Consider the following 20,760-nt stretch of genomic DNA (forward strand, 5'->3'; position numbering starts at 1 on the left):
CATTAGAGGTTATTTTTGTTGTTCTGGATTCTACATTTAGTTGAAAAATGCTAACCATTCTGTTTGTTTTTGTTAGATGTGCCAGGACCTCCAGTCAATCCAAGAGTTACAGACACAACCAAGACAACTGCTACTCTGAACTGGGGAAAACCTCTGGATAATGGTGGACTTGAAATCACTGGATATGTGATTGAGCACAAAAAGGAAGGAACAGAAGAATGGATTAAGGATACCCCTTCATCTCCACTCAGGATCACAGAGTTTGTGGTTCCTGACCTGCAAACTGCTGCAAAGTACCACTTTAGAATTAGTGCTGTAAATGCCAAGGGGGCAGGTGAACCTGCAGAAACTCATGAATTGGTTGAGATTGTAGAACATGCTGCTGAACCTGACTTTGAGTTGGATGTTGAGCTAAGAAGAACCCTAGTTGTCAGAGCTGGTTGCTCTATCCGTCTCTTTGTGCCAATTAAGGGTCGCCCTACTCCTACAGTCACTTGGACCAAAGAGGGTAACCCTGTTTCACGTGCAGTCATTGACAGCACTGAGTCATTCACAATGCTTATTATTCCTGAGAGTTCAAGGATTGATGCTGGCAAATATGAGCTTACCCTTGAAAACTCAGCTGGAAAGAAGAGCGCTAACATTCATGTAAGAGTTTTGGATTCACCTGGGCCTCCTCTTAACCTAAAACCACTAAAGATTGACAAGGAAAGTATTACTCTTCAGTGGGAGATGCCTCTCATTGATGGAGGAGCCAAGATCACAAACTATATAATTGAGAAACGAGAATCAACACGCAAGGCTTTCGCTACTGCAGTTACAAAATGCCCAACCACTTCAGTCAGAATTGGTGAGTTGGGTGAGGGCTGTGAATACTACTTCAGAGTGTCTGCTGAGAATGAGTATGGCATTGGTGAAGCAGTTGAAACTACTGATCCAATTCGTGCCTCCCAAGCACCATCTCCTCCAGAGAGCATCATCCCCACTGATATCACAAAGAACTCTGTAAGCCTCATTTGGACCAAACCCAAACACGATGGTGGAAGCAGAATTTCAGGATATGTCTTGGAAGCCAAGAAGAAGGGTACTGACCAATGGGCCCATGTTACAACGGTCAAGACCATGGACTTCACAGTGAAGAATCTCAATGAAAATGAGGAGTATGTTTTCCATGTCATGGCTGTCAACCAGTCTGGTAGAAGTCTTCCCCGTGAGAGCAAACTTATTGTTGTTAAAGATTCTACATCTCTTCCTGAGTTTGACCTACGTGGTGTTTGCCAGAAAACTGTTATTGCCAAAGCTGGAGATGACATCAAGGTTGAAATTCCAGTTATGGGACGTCCAAGACCAACAATCTCTTGGCAGAAGGATGGAGCAGCCCTGAAACTCACACAGAGAACCAATGTAGAAACTACTGCTGCTACTACAATTATCACTGTCAATGAATGTACAAGAGATGACAGTGGTATGTACACTATGACAGCAAAGAACATTGTTGGATCTGTGACAGACAACATAATCATCAAAGTACATGATGTACCTGGGCCACCTAAAGGACCAGTTAAGATTGTGAAAATATCTCGTACCTACTGCGACTTTTCATGGGAAACTCCAGAGAATGACGGGGGAGTTCCAATAAACAACTACGTAGTTGAGATTAGAGACACCACTTCCCAAACATGGACAGAGTTGTCTTCCTCTGTGATACGTACAGTGTTCAAAGCAATACGGTTGAATACTGGATCAGAGTATCAGTTCAGAATAAAAGCTAAAAATAGATATGGCGTTGGACCTCCCATCACATCAGAGGCGGTGGTGGCTGCCTATCCATTTAAAGTACCTGGGCCACCTGGTACTCCCAGTGTGATTGCCTTCACCAAAGACTCAATAACAATTGGCTGGAATGAGCCAGTGTCTGACGGGGGAAATGAAGTCATTGGTTATCACGTTGAGAGGAAAGAAAGAAGCAGCATTATATGGCATAAAATCAGCAAGGGTATTGTGAATGGAAATATATTTAAGTCCACGGGACTTGAAGACGGAGTGGCTTATGAGTTCCGTGTCATGGCTGAAAATATGGCTGGAATTGGTAAACCTAGCAAAGCCTCAGAGGCAATACTGGCCTTGGACCCAGTAGACCCACCAAGTCAGCCTGTGCCAATTTTAGTAAACAAAAATGCCATCACTATTCAATGGATAAAGCCTGAATATGACGGTGGCTTTAAGATCACTGGCTACACAGTGGAAAAGAGAGAGTTACCTGCTGGGCGCTGGATCAGAGCTAACTTTACCAACATCATAGAGACAACATTCACTGTCAGTGGACTGACTCAGGACACCTCCTATGAGTTTCGTGTTATAGCCAGAAACTCAGCTGGTGCAGTGAGCATGCCATCTGAGCCCTCAGATGCAATTATCTGCAAAGATGACATTATTGAACCACGTATTATGGTTGATGCCATCTTTAGAGATACTCTTTTATTGAAGGCAGGGGAGTCCTTCAAGCTTGAAGCTGATATTGCTGGTCAGCCAACCCCATCTATGGTTTGGACAAAGAATGGAAAGGAAGTTGAGAACACAATGAAACTGGAGGTTAGGTTCACTGAGCTGACAACTACTCTGACAAACAAGGACTCTGTCAGACCAGATGGTGGTGAATTTGTTTTGACTGCCACTAATGTTGGTGGTTTTGCAAAGCACATCTTTAATGTTAAAGTACTTGATAGACCTGGACCACCAGGTGGACCTCTAAAGGTCTTTGATGTGACTGCTGACAATTGTGTACTTACCTGGGCTCCGCCAGCAGATGATGGTGGTGCCAAGATTGAAGAATATGTGATTGAGAAACGTGAATCAAGTAGACTGGTTTGGACCAATGTAGTTTCAGGCCTGCAGGTCACACAACACAAAGTAACTAAGCTTCTCAAAGGAAATGAGTACATCTTCAGAGTAATGGCTGTAAACAAATATGGACTTGGTGAGTCTCTTGAATCAGAACCCACTATTGCAGATAACCCATATGTGATCCCAGATCCTCCTGAAAATACAGAAGTGACAGCTATTACTAAAGATTCAATGGTCGTCATGTGGCAAGCACCTAAGAGTGATGGTGGAACTCCCATTACAAACTACATTATTGAAAAGAAAGACAGAGCTGCCCTCCGCTGGGTAAAGTGCAACACAAGAAAAGTCAAAGATCTACAGTTCAAGGCAACGGGCCTTGATCCTGGACATGAATATGAATTTAGAATAACGGCTGAGAATGCTGCTGGACTGAGTATACCAAGTGTCCCCAGTTTATTTTACAAAGCCACAGATGCACTGTACAAGCCAGGGGCTCCATGCAACCCTAGAATCCTGGACACAACCAAGTCCTCAATTACTGTTGCTTGGAACAAACCTGTATATAATGGTGGCTCAGAAATCACTGGTTACATTGTTGAGACCTGCATCCCACAAGAAAAGGAGGAAGAGGAGGAATGGACCATTGTGACACCCAAGGAACATCTCATTGCAACCTCATTTACTATTACTAATCTGAAAGAGAATCAGGAATACAAGATTAATATTTCTGCAATCAACAGTGAAGGAATTGGAGATGCAGCATCTGTACCTGGAAATCCCAAGGCAGAGGACAGACTTCTTCCACCGGAAATTGACTTGGATGCTGAGCTCCGCAAAGTGGTTAGTCTTAGAGCTTGCTGCTCTCTTAGGCTGTTTGTGCCAATTAGAGGAAGACCAGCTCCTCAGGCTAAATGGATTAAAGGTGATGGTGAGCTGATAGAAAAGGCAACCATTGACAGTACAACATCATACACATCACTTGTAATTGAAAATGTCAACAGATTTGACAGTGGAAAATATAATCTCACTGTTGAAAACAGCTCTGGCTCCAAAACAGTAACAGTCCAGGTCAGAGTTCTGGATACACCAAGTGCTCCACAAAATCTGAAAATTACTTCAGTCACAAATCAAGCAGTCACTCTCACATGGGATCCACCAGTAAATGATGGGGGAGTCAAAATTAAGAACTATATAGTTGAAAAACGGGAGTCAACAAGGAAAGCATATGCCACAGTTAATGCTATTTGCCATAACACCACTTTCACAGTTGAACAGCTCCTAGAGGGGTGCAACTATTACTTTAGAGTTTTGGCTGAAAATGAATATGGCATTGGCTTGCCCATTGAGACTGCTGAATCAGTTAAAGTGTCTGAGAAACCACAGCCGCCTGGCAAAATCACTCTGAAGGATGTTACCAAAAACAGTGTCACTCTGTCATGGGAAAAGCCAGAGCATGATGGTGGCAGCAGAGTGGGCTGTTATGTTGTGGAGATTCAGTCTAAAGGAGTTGATAAGTGGATGCAGGCTATGATTGTAAAGGACACAGAAGCCACTGTCAGTGGACTAAATGCAGGGGAAGAGTATATGTTCCGTGTAGCAGCAAAAAATGAGAAAGGAGCAAGTGACCCTCGTCAACTCGGTGTCCCTGTCATAGTAAAAGATCTTGTAATTGCACCTGTTGCTAAAATGTTGTTCAATACATTTAGTGTGTTGGCAGGAGAAGATTTGACAGTGGAGGTTCCATATGTAGCACGTCCCAAAGCAGCTGTCTCCTGGGTAAAGGATGGCCAGCCTCTGAAGAGAACTACCAGAGTCAACTTTGGAGCAACAGATACAATGCTGAACCTCATCATTAAAGAGGCAACGAAAGAGGACGTTGGACAATATCATATTACTCTTAGCAATACAGCAGGGGAGACACCAGTGAATGTTGGCATTGTTGTTCTAGACAAACCAGGCCAGCCCAGGGGTCCTGTCAAAGTAGAGGAGGTCACTTCTGACAGTGTAACAATCTCCTGGAACCCACCAGAGTATGATGGTGGTTGCACAATCAAAAACTACTTTGTGGAAAAGAGAGACACATCCACAACTAATTGGACTGTTGTATCTCAAAACCTTGCAAGGACAAAAATTAAGGCTGGCAGGCTGAAGACTGGCTCTGAGTATCAGTTTAGGATTGCAGCAGAAAACAGATATGGAAAGGGACCAGTACTTTTGTCGGAGTGTATTGTTGCTCAATACCCATACAAGCTCCCAGGACCACCAGGAACACCAAACATTGCAGCCTCCACTAAAGACAGCATGGTTGTAGCTTGGAATGAACCTGTGAATGATGGTGGAAGTGCTATCTTAGGGTACCATCTTGAACGCAAAGAGAGAAATAGCATCTTATGGGTCAAACTAAATAAATCTCTCATTACTGATCAAACCTTTAAGACCACAGGTCTGGAACCAGGAATGGAGTATGAATACAGAGTTTATGCAGAAAACATTGTTGGAATAGGCAAAGTGAGCAAAGTATCTGAGGGCCATATTGCAAGAGATCCTTGTGATCCTCCTGGCACTCCAGAGGCAGCAAAGATCACTAAAGACTCTGTGACCATTGTTTGGACCAAGCCTGAGTATGACGGTGGTGCAAAGGTTACTGGCTACATAGTGGAAAAGAAGGAGCTTCCTGATGGTCGTTGGGTGAAGGCCAACTTCACTAATGTCATTGAGACAGAGTATGATGCAACTGGACTAGTGCAAGACAACCAGTATGAATTCCGTGTCATTGCCAGAAATGCAGCAGGTGTTTTCAGTCTCCCCTCTTACAGCACTGGTCCTATAACTGCCAGGGATGAGATTGAACCACCACATATCAGTATTGACCCTGAGTACACAAAGGCTGTTGTGGTTAATGCTGGAGACAACTTCAAAATTGATGCTGATGTTCATGGCAAACCATTACCCTCTATTCACTGGATGAAAGGAGAGCAGGAGCTCAGCAACACTATTCACAGAGAAATTAAAAACACATCCTCTAAAGCTTATTTAGCCGTGAAAGAAGCCAAACTTTCAGATGGAGGCCAATACACTCTGCTGCTAAAAAATCCAGGAGGAGAAAAGGCTGTACAAATCAATGTTGTTGTCTTAGATAAACCTGGGGAACCACAAGGACCTCTTGTTGTTACAGGGATAAGCAAGGATCGCTGCTGCCTAGCATGGAAACCACCACTTCAAGATGGTGGCAGTAAAATCTCCCACTACATTGTTGAGAGGAGAGAGACAAGCAGATTAGTTTGGACTGTTGTCGACCCAAAAGTGGACAACATCTGTCTAAAAGTTACTAAGCTCCTGGAAGGAGATGAGTATATTTTCAGAATTCGTGCTGTCAACCAGTTTGGAGTGGGTACTCCACTTGAGTCTGCCCCTATCTTAATCAAGGATCCATACGTAATACCCGGGTCACCCAAGAGCTTAGAAGTCTCTGATGTTAAAAAAGATTCAATGGTGCTCAGCTGGGAGGCTCCTTCTGATGATGGGGGCAGTTCTATAACTGGATACATAATTGAAAAACATGATAAAGAAGGAGTAAGATGGACAAGATGCAACAGGCAAACAGTCACTAATTTGACTTTCAAAGTAACTGGACTCATGGAAGGTCATATTTATGAATTCAGAGTTTCAGCTGAGAATGTCGTGGGTGTTGGTGAGTCAAGCACTCCAACTGTATTCTACAAGGCTCTTGATCCCATCTTTCGACCTGGCCCACCACACCATCCAAAAGTCACTGACACTACAAAATCATCAGTATCCCTGTCATGGGGAAAGCCTGCATGTGATGGAGGCTGTGAGATTCAGGGATATATTGTTGAGCACTGCACTGCCACAGAGACAAGTGTTCAAGCTGAAGCCACAGATGCACCTTCTGAGGAATGGAAAATATGCACACCGCCGACAGGTGTTAAGACAACCAAATTTGAAGTTGGAAATCTGAAGGAAAATCAGTCTTACAAGTTTAGAGTGTGTGCTATGAACAAGGTAGGAGTTGGTGAGCATGCTGATGTCTCTGGAGTTATTGTGGTGCAGGAAAGGAAAGAGGAACCAGACCTTGACATCGACCCAGAACTTAGAAAAATTGTGACCATCAAAGCTGGTACTTCCCTTAGACTGTTTATCCCCATTAAAGGAAGACCCACTCCTACTATCAAGTGGGACAAAGATGAAGCTGCTCTTAAAGAGGCTGCTCAGGTTGAGAAAACCAGCAGTTATACATTGCTTGTTATTGATAAAGTGAGCAGAAATGACAGTGGAAAATACACAATTACTGCAGAGAACTCCAGTGGCACCAAATCTGCATTTGTTGTTGTCCGTGTACTTGATACACCTAGTGCTCCTGTTAATCTTAAGGTGAAAGAAATTACAAATCAGTCAGTGACACTGGCATGGGAGCCACCTCTGTTGGATGGTGGATCCAAGATTAAGAACTACATTATTGAAAAAAGAGAAAGCACACGCAAAACATATGCAGCTGTTGTAACAAACTGTCATGATCTTTCATGTAAGATTGAACCACTCCAGGAAGGTTGTAGTTACTACTTCAGAGTCCTTGCTGAAAATGCTTATGGTGTTGGCCTGCCCACAGCAACTGTAGACCCTTTTAAGGTTTCGGAGGTGCCCCAGTCTCCTAAAAATTTGATTGTTACAGATCAGACAAAAACAAGCATCTCGCTAGCATGGGAAAAACCAGAATATGATGGTGGTAGTAGAGTCATGCAGTATCTTCTTGAGGTGCAGTTGAAGGGCCATGATAAATGGTCTGGTGTAAACACATTTAAGACCATGGAGACTACTGTCTCCAATTTGAACCCAGGACAGGAATATCTGTTCAGAGTTACAGCTATCAATGATAAGGGAAAGAGTGACCCCAAAGTTCTCGCTGGTCCAGTGATGACCAAGGATTTGGTCTTTGAGCCAGATATCCGTCCATCATTTAGTAGCTACAGTGTCCATGTAGGCAAAGACATGAACATTGATATTCCCATCTTTGGACGCCCTAAACCAACAGTCACATGGACTAAGGATGGAGCTCCTTTGAAGTTCACCACCAGAGTCAATATTCTTAATACAGTAACTCATACAACACTAAACATTAAGGAGGCAGCAAATGATGATGGTGGCATGTATTGTATAAATGCCACAAACGCAGCAGGAAAGAAGGACACAGCAGTTGAAATTATTGTACTTGACAAGCCTGGTCCTCCATCTGGTCCTGTAAGATTTGATGAAATCACAACACAGAGTGTCACCATTTCATGGGACCCACCGAAACACAATGGTGGGTGCCAAATATCTAACTACATTGTTCAAAAGCGAGATACTACCACAACAACATGGGAGAATGTGAGCACAAACTATGCCAGAACAACTATCAAAGTTATAAGGCTGAAGACTGGAGCAGAGTACCAGTTTAGAATTATTGCCCAAAACCGCTATGGAAAGAGTCAAGGTCTAGATTCATCAACTGTAGTTGCTCAATACCCATATAGGGAACCAGGCCCACCAGGAACTCCCTTCATCTCTTCTCTTTCCAGGGACCACCAGATTGTTGAGTGGCACGAGCCTATCACAGATGGAGGAAGTCCTGTTCTTGGCTACCATCTAGAAAGAAAGGAGAGAAACAGTATTCTCTGGGTAAAAATCAACAAGATCCTTATTCACGAGACAAGTTTCAAGAGTCATCCATTGGAGGAGGGTATTGAGTATGAATACAGGGTTTATGCTGAAAATATTGTTGGCATTGGCAGAAGCAGCAAAGTCTCAGAAGGTTGTGTTGCCCGTGACCCATGTGATCCACCTGGCACACCAGAAGCCATCCATGTGACAAAAGATAGCATTGTCATTCAGTGGACTAAACCAGAATATGATGGAGGCACTAATATCACTGGCTATATCATTGAAAAGCGTGATCTGCCTGAAGGCAGGTGGGGAAGGGCAAACTTCACTAATGTGATTGAGACCCAGTTTACTGTTACTGGACTGACTGAAAAGGCACAGTATGACTTTAGAATCTTTGCTAAAAATGCTGTTGGCACAGTCAGCAAGCCATCATACAACAGTGGACCTATCATTGCAAGTGATGAGATGGAAGCACCTAAATTCTCAATTGACCCTTCTTTTACCAAGACTATTATCGTTAATGCAGGAGAGACATTCAAGTTAGATGCAGATGTCCGTGGAAAGCCCCTACCTACAATCCAGTGGTTCAAAAATGAAAAGCCAGTTGAGAATACACTTAGACTGGAGATCAGAAACACAGAAAACCATGCAATGATTGTTATTAAGGACTCTGTTAGAATTGATGGTGGAACTTACACACTCCTCCTAACAAATGAAGCTGGCAGTGAAACAGTTCCATTCAAGGTTGTGGTCTTGGATAGACCTAGCCCATGTGAAGGACCCCTCCATATCACTGGAGTAGCTGAAGATAGATGCACACTGACGTGGCGTGCACCTCTAGATGACGGAGGTAGTCCTATTATACATTACATCATTGAGAGAAGAGAGACCAGTCGTCTTGCTTGGACTGTTGTTTCTAGCAGCTGCAATACCACATATCACAAAATTTCCAAATTACTGGAGGGCAATGAGTACATGTTCCGTGTAACAGCAGTTAACAATTATGGTGTCAGTGATCCACTTGAGTCTGGTGCAGTGATTATGAGGAACCCGTTTGTTCCACCTGGTTCACCTCACATTGTCGATGTATCCAATATTGCCCATGATGGCATGACTATCACCTGGTCTGCCCCTGAGACTGATGGAGGCAGTGAGATTACAAACTACATAATTGAAAAGAAGGACAGAGCTGGAATCAAATGGACTAGATGCAACAGACAGAAAGTCACTGATCACTCATACAGAGTTACAAGCCTCACCACTGGCCATGAATATGAGTTCAGAGTATCTGCTGAAAACATCGTTGGAGTAGGAGAGCCAAGCCTTCCTAGTTCATATTATAAGGCCTCTGACCCTAAGTACAAACCTGGTGCACCAGCATATGTAAATGTGATTGACTCAACAAAAACTTCAATTACAGTGTCTTGGGGTAAACCGCTATCTGATGGTGGTAGTACTATTCAAGGATACATTGTTGAAATATGCAAGGCTGAAGAGGAGAACTGGACCATGGTTACTCCCCCTACTGGCCTCCGTGTCAACAAATATGAAATTCCAAAACTAACTGAGGGCCAGGAGTACAAGATACAAGTGTGTGCTTTGAACAAAATTGGAGTTGGTGAACCAGCTTATCTTGCTGGAATTGCTAAACCTGAGGAAAGACTGGATCCACCACACATTCATCTTGACTCTGAGCTGAGAAAGGGCATTACAGTGAAAGCTGGTGGGTCTGTTAGAATCTATATTCCTTTCAAGGGCAGGCCAACACCTGAGATTAAATGGACAAGGGATGAGGGAGCTCTTTCAGAAAAGGCTGTGGTGGAGAAAGCTATCAACTTCACACAGCTGTCTATTGACTCATGTGACAGGAATGACTCAGGAAAATACACACTGACCCTGACCAACAGCAGTGGCTCTGTGTCCGAGTTTGTTTCTGTTAAAGTTCTAGACACACCTGGGGCCCCACAGAACCTTGTGGTTAAAGATGTCAAAAAAGACTCTGTAATCCTTGTATGGGATGCCCCATTGATTGATGGAGGTTCCAAAATCAAGAATTATGTAATTGATAAACGTGAATCAACCAGGAAAGCGTATGCAAATGTGTCCACAAAATGTTCCAAGACTACATTTAAAGTTGAAAATTTGATTGAAGGAGCTATGTACTACTTCAGAGTCATGGCTGAGAATGAATATGGAGTTGGCCAGGCTGTAGAAACCAAAACTGCTTCCAAAGCCTCCGAGGTACCACTGCCTGTTGGAACTGTTTTCCTGACTGATGTCACCAAAGCCAGTGCCACACTGACCTGGGAAAAACCCGAACATGATGGAGGCAGTAGGATTGGTGGCTATCTAATTGAGATGCAACCAAAAGGCACAGATAAGTGGGGAGTAGCAACAAACACAAAGACATGCGAGGGAACTGTCACAGGTCTGACAGCAGGAACAGAATACCTATTTCGAATCATTGCATACAATGAGAAGGGAAAGAGTGAGCCAAAGGCACTTGCTGCACCAGTGATTGCAAGCGACATGACCATGGAGCCAAGGATTAGGATGCAATTTAACACTTACAGTGTGTTAGCTGGAAAAGATCTTAAACTAGAGTTCCCTGTGCTTGGTAGACCCAAACCTAAAATCACTTGGGCTAAGGATGGTCAGGCTTTCAAGGTGACATCCAGAGTTAATGTATTCAACACTTCATCAACAACTGGAATTCAAATTACAGAGGCATGCAAAGATGACTTTGGCAAATATTCCATTGTAGCAACAAATAGTGTTAGCACTATTACTGAAGATGTGTCTGTCATTATCCTTGACAAACCTGGTCCACCTAAAGGTCCGGTCAAAGTTGTTGAAGTGAGCAACACCTTTGTCCATCTCTCCTGGGAGCCCCCAGAATATACGGGTGGATGTCAAGTAAAGAACTATATAGTGGAAAAGAGAGATACCACAACTACAACTTGGCAGCCAGTTATCACACAGCTGGCCAGAACAGCTTTCAAGGTTACAAAGCTGAAGACTGGTGCAGAATACCAGTTCAGAATCATAGCTGAAAACAGATATGGAAAAGGTGTGCCTCTAGACTCCAAGACCATTGTTGTGCAATATCCATACAAACCACCTGGGCCTCCAGGAACACCATATGTGAAATATGCAACTAAAGAAATGATGATCATTGAATGGAATGAGCCAGTTAATGATGGTGGAAGTGCGGTCATTGGTTACCATCTCGAAAGTAAAGAGAGAAGCAGCATCCTTTGGAACAAACTAAACAAGATTCTTATAACAGATACTCAGTTCAAGATCTGCAATCTTGAGGAGGGTATTGGATATGAATTCAGAGTTTACGCAGAAAATATTGTTGGCATTGGACGATGCAGTAAGGTATCTGAGTCCTTTGTTGCTCGTGACCCTTGTGATCCACCTGGTGCTCCCGAAGCTGTGTCTATTTCTAAAAATCAGATTAAAATTCAGTGGACCAAGCCTCAGTATGATGGTGGTAGTAAAGTAAATGGATATATTGTAGAAAGAAAAGATCTTTCATCCCCTGAAGGGCGCTGGGTAAGAGCTAACTTTACCAACGTAATTGAGACAGAATATGTGGTCACTGGCCTGACAGAGAATGAGCAATATGAATTTAGAGTTATTGCAAGAAATGCGGCCGGAGTTTTCAGTGAGCCATCTGACAGTTCTGGACCTATTGCCGCCACTGATGAAATTGAACCACCAAGAGCTTCAATGGATCCAAAATACAAGGATGTTATTGTTGTCAATGCTGGAGAGAGTTTGACTTTTGATGCAGATATTTATGGAAAACCAATTCCTGATGTTGTCTGGCTGAAAGAGGGCAAAGAAATAGAGAGAGCTTTGCGCATTGAAGTGAAAACTACCCAGAAACGTGCAGCTATGATAATTAAGGATGTAACTAAACATGATGGTGGTCATTATGACCTTGTTCTCAAGAATCTTGGTGGTACAAAAACTTTCCCTATCACTGTTAAAGTCCTTGATAGACCAGGTCCACCCACTGGACCCATGAAGGTAACTGGAGTTATGGCTGACAGATGCATTCTTGCCTGGTCTGAGCCAACTCTGGATGGTGGGGCTAGTATCAGTCACTATGTTTTGGAGAAGAGAGAGACCACCAGGTTGTCCTGGACAGTAGCTGCACCAAATGTCAAGGGTCTGTACCAAAAAGTAACAAGTTTGCTCACAGGAAATGAATACATTTTCAGAGTGAGGGCTGTCAACAAATACGGTGCTGGAGATTATCTTGAGAGTGAGCCTATCATTGCGCGCAATCCTTACAAGCCACCTAGTGCTCCTGGAACTCCAGAAGCAAGTCAGATTACAAAGGATTCTATGGTTCTGTCGTGGACAGCTCCAGAACACACAGGTGGAGTTGATATTCAAGGCTACCACCTTGAAAAGCGTGACAAAGATAGTGTAAGGTGGACAAAATGCAACAGACAAAAGCTGGCAGAAACCCAGTTCAAGGTCACAGGTCTAATGACAGACCACTTCTACGAGTTCCGTGTTGCTGCTGAGAACGAGGCTGGAATAGGAGACCTGAGTGAATTATCCCTTTTCTACAGAGCATGTGATGCTACAACACCACCTGGACCTCCGCACCACCCTAAGGTGATAGACTACACAAAGTCCTCTGTGTCTCTGTCCTGGGGTAAACCTGACTTTGATGGTGGAGCCTACATCAAGGGCTACATTGTTGAAATGAGGGTGTATACACCAGTCCCTGGATCAACAGAGAAAGCAGAAGTAGCACCAGCAGTAGAGACACCTGTTGAAAAGGAATGGAGCATGTGTACTCCACCTACAGGCATTCAAGCCACCAAACTCACCATTACAGACTTGAAAGAGGGTGAAGAGTACCAGTTCCGTGTCTGTGCTATCAATTCAGAAGGAGTTGGGGAGGCTGCTAATGTCCATGGCACAGTAGTTACTTCTGACAGGTCAGAGGCACCAGATATGGAGCTGGATGCAGATCTCAGAAAGGTGGTATCCGTTCGTGCTGGTGGAACTCTGCGTTTGTTTGTCACTATTAGAGGAAAACCTGAACCGTCTGTCAAATGGGAGAAGATTGAGGATACTCTTACAGAGCGTGCTGCTATTGATACTACTAGTTCATACACAATGCTTGTCATTGACAATGTTCACCGCTTTGACAGTGGAAAATATTCACTGACACTTCAGAACAGCAGTGGTACAAAATCTGCAGTTATTTCAGTAAGAATTTTGGACACACCAAGTGCACCACAAAACTTTGCTGTGAAAGAGCTCAAGAAGGACTCAGTAACTCTTGCCTGGGATACACCACTCAATGATGGTGGTGCAAAAATTACAAATTACATTGTTGAGAAAAGAGAGTCCGTCAGGAAGGCTTACACTACTATCACCAGCAACTGTACCGCCAACTCATTTAAGATTGAAGACCTCCCTGAGGGTGGAATTTTCTATTTTAGAGTATCTGCTGTTAATACATATGGCCAGGGACTGATGGTTGAAACCAAAGAAATCAAAGTGTCTGAGGTACCTTTGCCACCAAACAAAGTATCTCTTGTGGATGTGACAAAAAACAGTGTCTCACTGACCTGGGAGAAGCCTACTCATGATGGTGGAAGCAAAGTGATGTGCTACAATGTGGAATTCAAGCCTAAGATTGGTGACAAATGGGGCACAGCATGCACAGTCAAAGTGTCAGAAGCGACTATTCCCAACTTGACTCCTAATGAAGCATATTTATTCAGGGTTGTTGCAATCAATGAAAAGGGGAAGAGTGAGCCAAAGGATCTAGGTTTGCCCGTGGTTGCTAAAGACATTGCAATAGAACCATCAATAAATTTACTGTTTAACACATATAGTGTGAAGGCTGGAGATGATCTCACTCTTGAGGTTCCTCTAACAGGCAGGCCAAAGCCTGTTGTATCCTGGAAAAAGGATGGCCTTCCTTTGAAGCAAACAACATCAGTGACTATCTTAAATGCTGCAACCTCATCCAAAATTATTATTAAACAAGCTAAAAAAGAGCATGTAGGCAAATATGAAATCACCTTGGCCAACACTGCAGGAACTGTAACAGCTGAAATTGGAGTTGTTGTTCTTGACAAACCTGATCCACCAAAAGGAATTAGAGTGGATGCTGTGACCTCAGACAGCATTACAATGTCCTGGTCCCCACCAGATTATGATGGTGGGTGCTCCATCAGCAACTATTTAGTGGAGAAGAGAGACACAAATACACAGGAGTGGCAGATGGTAGCAAGTAACGTACCCAGAACATCTTTCAAAGCTGGCCGCCTGACACATGGAGCGGAATATCAATTCCGCATCTATGCAGTTAATCGTTATGGAAAGAGCACCTCCCTTGATTCACCTGGAATTACTGCTCAATATAACTTCAAACAACCTGGGCCACCATCTACACCCATTGTGAAACTGGCCACTAAGTCATACATGATGGTGACCTGGAATGAGCCAGTCAGTGATGGTGGTAGTCCTGTTCTAGGCTATCATTTGGAGAGGAAGGAACGTTCTAGCATTCTTTGGACAAAGATGAACAGAGGAATGATCAAAGATACAGAATTCAAAGTCACTGGTATTGAAGGTGGAATGATGTATGAATACCGTGTCTATGCTGAAAATATTGCTGGTATTGGTAAATGCAGTAAAGCTTGTGAACCTGTTGCAGCCAGAGATCCATGTGATCCTCCAGGTACACCTGTAGTTACTGCCATTACAAGAACATCTGTCTCCTTATCTTGGGATAAACCAGAGTATGATGGTGGAGCAAAGGTTTCTGGCTACATAATTGAACGTAGAGACCTTCCTGAAGGACGCTGGACAAGATGCAACTTCACCAATGTGCCTGAGACTCACTATGATGTAACTGGCCTTACAGAGAACAGCCAGTATGATTTCCATGTAATTGCAAAGAATGCAGCTGGACAGTTTAGTATACCATCAGACAACACAGGGCCTATCACTGTAAAAGATGATGTAGATCCACCACGCATCATGATGGATGTCAAATTTAGAGAGACTGTGTTTGTGAAAGCAGGAGAAACTCTAAAGATTAATGCTGATTTTGCTGGTCGTCCTGCCCCTCTCATCTGTTGGACAAAGGATGGAAAAGAGATTGAGCTGAGAGCCAGGATACAGATTGTTTCAAATGATTCAAGCACTTGTATCATTGTAAAGGACTGCATCAGAAGAGATTCTGGACAGTATGTCCTAACTCTACAAAATATTACTGGAACAGTCACTATGCCAATAAACTGTGTGGTTCTAGATAGACCCGGACCCCCAGCAGGCCCTCTCCAGATCACTGGTCTTACATCTGAGGAGTGCACGCTGTCATGGGGCTCTCCTCAGGAAACTGGTGGTGCTAAGATCACTCATTATGTTGTTGAGAAGCGTGAGACCAGCCGTTTGGCATGGACATTAATTAAGGCAGATGTCACAAAAACCTACTTTAAAGTCAGAGGTCTGCTCAAGGGCAATGAGTATATCTTCAGGGTTTTGGCTGTCAACAAGCATGGACTGGGTGAGGCCCTGGAAAGTGAGACCATAAAAGTTACTGACCCGTACACGTTACCAACTGCTCCAGCTAGTGTTGATGTGACATCTGTAACTGGAGATTCAATGACCCTCACATGGTGTAAACCAGCCAGTGATGGAGGCAGTCCCATAACTGGGTATGTGATTGAGCGTCGTGAAAAGACAAGCATGCGTTGGGTCAGAGTGAACAGAGATCCAGTTGTTGAGTGCACCACTGTAGTGGCAAAACTTCGAAAAGGTTGTGAATATGATTTCAGAGTCTATGCTGAAAACGCAGCCGGCGTGAGTCCTCACAGTGAACCATCTGCAACATTCAGAGCACTTGATCCTCATGTTGTTCCTTCACGCCCAACCAAACCAAAGGTTGTAAATTCTACTAAAGACAGTGTGTCTGTTGCCTGGAAACCACCAACAAATGATGGTGGTGCACCCATTTTAGGATATAGTGTAGAATACAGAGAATTTGTACGCAAACCAGAGACAGAAGTTGAGGGAGAAGAGGAATTTGATGAGGAAGAGGAACCAGAGTCCCCTGAAGAACTAGCAAGATGGGTTGAGGTCATCCCTCTTACAAAGAGCTTGGAATTCACAATCACTGGATTAAAAACAGATGCAGAATATGAATTCTGTGTAAAGGCAATAAACAAAGTTGGAAGCAGTGTCCGTAGCCGTTATTCAGATCCAGCTGCAGCAGCAGACAGAACTTCAGAGCCATCATTTGATGTTAACATCGAGTTGCGGAAAGTTCTGATTGTAAAACATGGTACATCGTTTACTCTGAAGGTGCCATTCAAAGGAAATCCTGTGCCATCTGCTGAATGGACCAAGGAGGGTGTTGATCTAAAAGTCAGAGGAACCATTGAATTTACAGAAAACAGCACTTCATTAACTATTGAGAAGTCAACAAGAAATGACTCTGGAGAGTACAGTGTCACTATTGAATCACCACTGGGAAAAGCAACACTGCCCATGGTAGTGAAAGTGCTAGACTCTCCTGGACCCCCAGCTAATGTTAAAGTTTCATCTGTAACCAGGGATTCTGCAACTCTCACGTGGGAGGCTCCAGAAAATGATGGTGGGGCTGCAGTAAAAGCCTACCATGTGGAGAAACGTGAGGCAAGTAAAAAAGCCTGGATATCTGTGACCAGTAACTGCCATGCTTTGACTTACAAGGTGGAAGACCTGCAGGAGGGAGCTGTCTATTACTTTAGAGTTATTGCAGAAAATGAGCAGGGAGTGGGTGTACCTCAAGAGGCAAAGGCTGGAACAAAGATTACAGGTAACAAATTAACTGAAAGATTGAGGATAGTTGTAAAGTTGATTTTATACAAGTTTTGTTTACAATAAAATTGTAAATTAAATGTCTCACTGTGCGTTACAGAGGTACCAAGTCCACCTATGAAACTTGGAGTAGCAAATGTTACCAAGGACTGTGTTACCATTGCCTGGACAAGACCAGAGTATGATGGTGGAAGTAAAGTCACTGGTTACCTCATTGATGCCCTGGAGAAAGGACAGACCAAGTGGGTGAAGTGTGCCACTGTGAAAACCATGACTCATACCATCAAGAGCCTAAGAGAAGGAGCCGAGTACTTCTTCAGGGTTCGTGCTGAGAATCATGCTGGACTCAGTGAACCCAAGGAGATGATTGTTCCAGTTATTGTCAAGGAGATACAAGGTATTATTTCCAACTTTACAAGTAAATTTTAATAATAGTAGAAAATTATGTTAAATGTTGTTTTAGATGTAGTATAAATGTACATCAATAGATTTTTTTTTGTACATCATGTGTTGAGGTTAACAGTTGTATTAGTTTGAAAATATTTTTTGTTCATACTTCATAACCTTGTCCAAATCTTTCAACAGAGGCTCCCGAGTTTGATTTGAAGAACTACCCCAAGAATACAGTTTATGTGAAAGCAGGGTCTGGCCTAACCTTTGAGATTCCTCTCACTGGCAAGCCCACACCAAAGGTGACATTATCCAAAAATAATGTTGTCATCAAAGGATCCAAGAGGCTTCTGACAGAAGTTACTCCAGACAGCTTAATCATCACCCTAAATGAAAGCATATCAAGTGATGCTGGCAAGTATGAAATCATAGCCTCAAATTCAGGAGGTACCACCAAGATCTTTATTATCATCATTGTGCTGGACAGACCTGGACCTCCTGTTGGTCCAGTTCACATTGGAGATGTTGGAGAGACCACAGTATGTCTAAAATGGGCTCCTCCAGAGTATGATGGTGGAAGTCCTGTTACAAATTACATAGTTCTGAAACGTGAAACAAGCACTCCTTCATGGGTAGAGGTGTCAACCAGCATTGCAAGAAGTGCCATCAAAGTGACTAAGCTCACCAGGGGAGAGGAATATCAGTTCAGAATCAAGGCTCAGAATCGTTATGGCGTAAGCGACCACATTGACAGCAAACCAGTCATGATTAAGCTTCCATACAGTAAGTCATCAACTATGTTTCAGAACATCCTTAAGTCAATATTTCCTTATGACACTTTTTTTATGACTTATGAATCTTTCCTAACTACCCTAACATGAATACTGTGTCTCATAGCTATCCCTGGACCTCCATCCACACCATGGGTTGGCTTTGTTTCCAGAGAGAGTCTGACAGTATGCTGGAATGAGCCAGTCAGTGATGGTGGAAGTCCTGTGATTGGATATCACCTCCAGATGAAGGAGAGGAGCAGCATCCTCTGGCAGAAAGTCAATAAAACAGCAATCCCAGGAAACCAGTGGCGAGTCACAAACATCTGCCCTGGCCTCATCTATGAGTTCAAGGTGGCAGCAGAAAATGCTGCAGGCATTGGAAAGATGAGCAAAACCTCTGAAGAGGTGCTTGCTATTGATGCCTGTGGTAAGTTTCTAGTTAAACATATGTACAAAGTCAATAGTTCCCAATTAAATTAGGATTTAACCTCTTAAATAGTTTTATTTAATTAATTGTTCTTTCAGAAACAAAATTGACAATTTGAAAAAAACTTTTTTAGAAAGCCTTTTGAAAAACAAAGCCTTTTTGAAAGTAAACTTTTTTCACATTAATGTTGCAGAACCCCCAGCAAATGTCCGTATCACAGAAGTCACTAAGAACTCTGTCAGCTTGACCTGGCAGCGACCTCCATATGATGGAGGCAGCAAGATTACTGGCTACAGTGTGGAGCGGAGAGAAGCTTCCAACGGCAGATGGGTGAAGGCCAACTTTTCAAACATCATTGAGATGAGCTTTACTGTGTCTGGACTAAGCCAAGATGAATCTTATGAGTTCAGAGTATATGCCAAAAACGCAGTTGGATCAGTCAGCGGCCCATCTCTCATTGCTGGCCCAGTTATCTGTGTTGATGCGTGTGGTAAGCAACAAATTCTATGCATAGATTTACTGTATGTCTGCCTTACTTTTACAGTATTTATGTATTTGATATATTAGATTTTTCATGTCCAACAGGTGCCCCATTCATTGACCTTCCTCCTGAGTATCTTGACGTAGTTCAGTACAAGGCCGGGGCTTCAGTTAAACTCAGAGTAGGAATCATTGCCAAGCCTCTGCCAACAATCGAGTGGCTCAAGGATGGAAAGGAGCTGATAACATCTTCCACTGTGTCTGTTGAAAGCACAACAGACTCTTCCGCTGTTCTGATCAAGGATACAACTCGCATGCATACAGGCTCATATGAGATAAAGATTAAAAATGTTCTGGGATCTGCATCTGCAACTATCAGGATTGAAATACTTGGTACTTCAGATCAATTTTAATGAACTCCTTTTTGTTTATTAAACCACCTGGTTTCTCAGACATGGATTCTAACATGTTTCTTAAATGGTAATGTTCTCTTCCTTTCCTTTTTTCCCTCCTCTTAGATAAACCTGGCCCCCCGGCGGGTCTCATTAATTTCAACTCCATTACAGCAGACAGAATCATCTTTAGCTGGGAACGTGTGCCTGAGTCTGACCAGGGAGGCTCTAAGGTGACCCACTATATTGTTGAGAGGCGTGAAACCAGCAGAGTGGTCTGGTCAACAGTTTCAGATAAACATGAGCAAACACATATAACTGTTGGAAAGCTGGTGCGTGGAAACGAGTATGTATTCCGCGTCATGGGTGTTAACAAGTTTGGAACTGGAGAGCCACTTGAGTCTGAGCCTGTCATTGCTAAGAATGCATTTGGTAAGTTTTGTGCTGTAGAGTGGCATGTAGTCCTTCTCAGTTGTTCTTTAGTAAATGGCGCCCACATTTATACTTTTTTATTATACATCATTTGAGTTTTGTCTGCCATTATGGCATTTATCATTTCTTAACAAATCTATTGTTTTGTTCTTTTCAAAAGTAAGTCCTGGCCAGCCCTGTACTCCTGAAGTGAATACCATTACCAAGTCTACCATGCTGGTAGAATGGGATACGCCAGGTGTGGATGGTGGCAGTCCTGTGACTGGCTACTACTTGGAGAGACGAGACAAAAAGAGCTTGCGATGGGTCCGAGTTTATAAAGACCCCATTGCTGATGCCAAACAGATGGTGTACCACCTGACAGAAGGAAATGAATACCAATATCGTGTCTGTGCCATTAACAAAGCTGGTGAGGGCCCATTCTCTGATGCATCCGATTACTATAAGGCTGCTGGCCCTGTTGGTGAGTCATCTGATACTGAAAGATTTAAAGAAAGATAAATTT

General features: G+C 43.2%; 2 protein-coding genes across 2 annotated transcripts in view; both read left to right on the top strand.

Moving 5' to 3' along the window:
- Nucleotides 1-20,760, top strand: part of LOC112451394 (titin) — a gene marked incomplete at its 3' end in the record, with an annotated part of 470,585 nt that overhangs the window by 206,203 nt on the left and 243,622 nt on the right. The gene's annotated exons all lie outside the window — the stretch shown is intronic.
- ttn.1 (titin, tandem duplicate 1) overlaps nt 1-20,760 on the top strand; it is a 144,512-nt gene that overhangs the window by 101,289 nt on the left and 22,463 nt on the right. Inside the window, exons 175-182 of the mRNA XM_037975997.1 lie at nt 77-17,359; nt 17,462-17,758; nt 17,947-18,534; nt 18,649-18,951; nt 19,145-19,441; nt 19,537-19,824; nt 19,950-20,255; nt 20,416-20,718. Of these exons, the coding sequence (XP_037831925.1) occupies nt 77-17,359; nt 17,462-17,758; nt 17,947-18,534; nt 18,649-18,951; nt 19,145-19,441; nt 19,537-19,824; nt 19,950-20,255; nt 20,416-20,718 (19,665 nt within the window). The remainder of the gene's footprint in view (nt 1-76; nt 17,360-17,461; nt 17,759-17,946; nt 18,535-18,648; nt 18,952-19,144; nt 19,442-19,536; nt 19,825-19,949; nt 20,256-20,415; nt 20,719-20,760) is intronic.

The sequence above is a fragment of the Kryptolebias marmoratus genome, linkage group LG6, assembly GCF_001649575.2.
Source record: "Kryptolebias marmoratus isolate JLee-2015 linkage group LG6, ASM164957v2, whole genome shotgun sequence".
Lineage (NCBI taxonomy): Eukaryota > Metazoa > Chordata > Actinopteri > Cyprinodontiformes > Rivulidae > Kryptolebias > Kryptolebias marmoratus.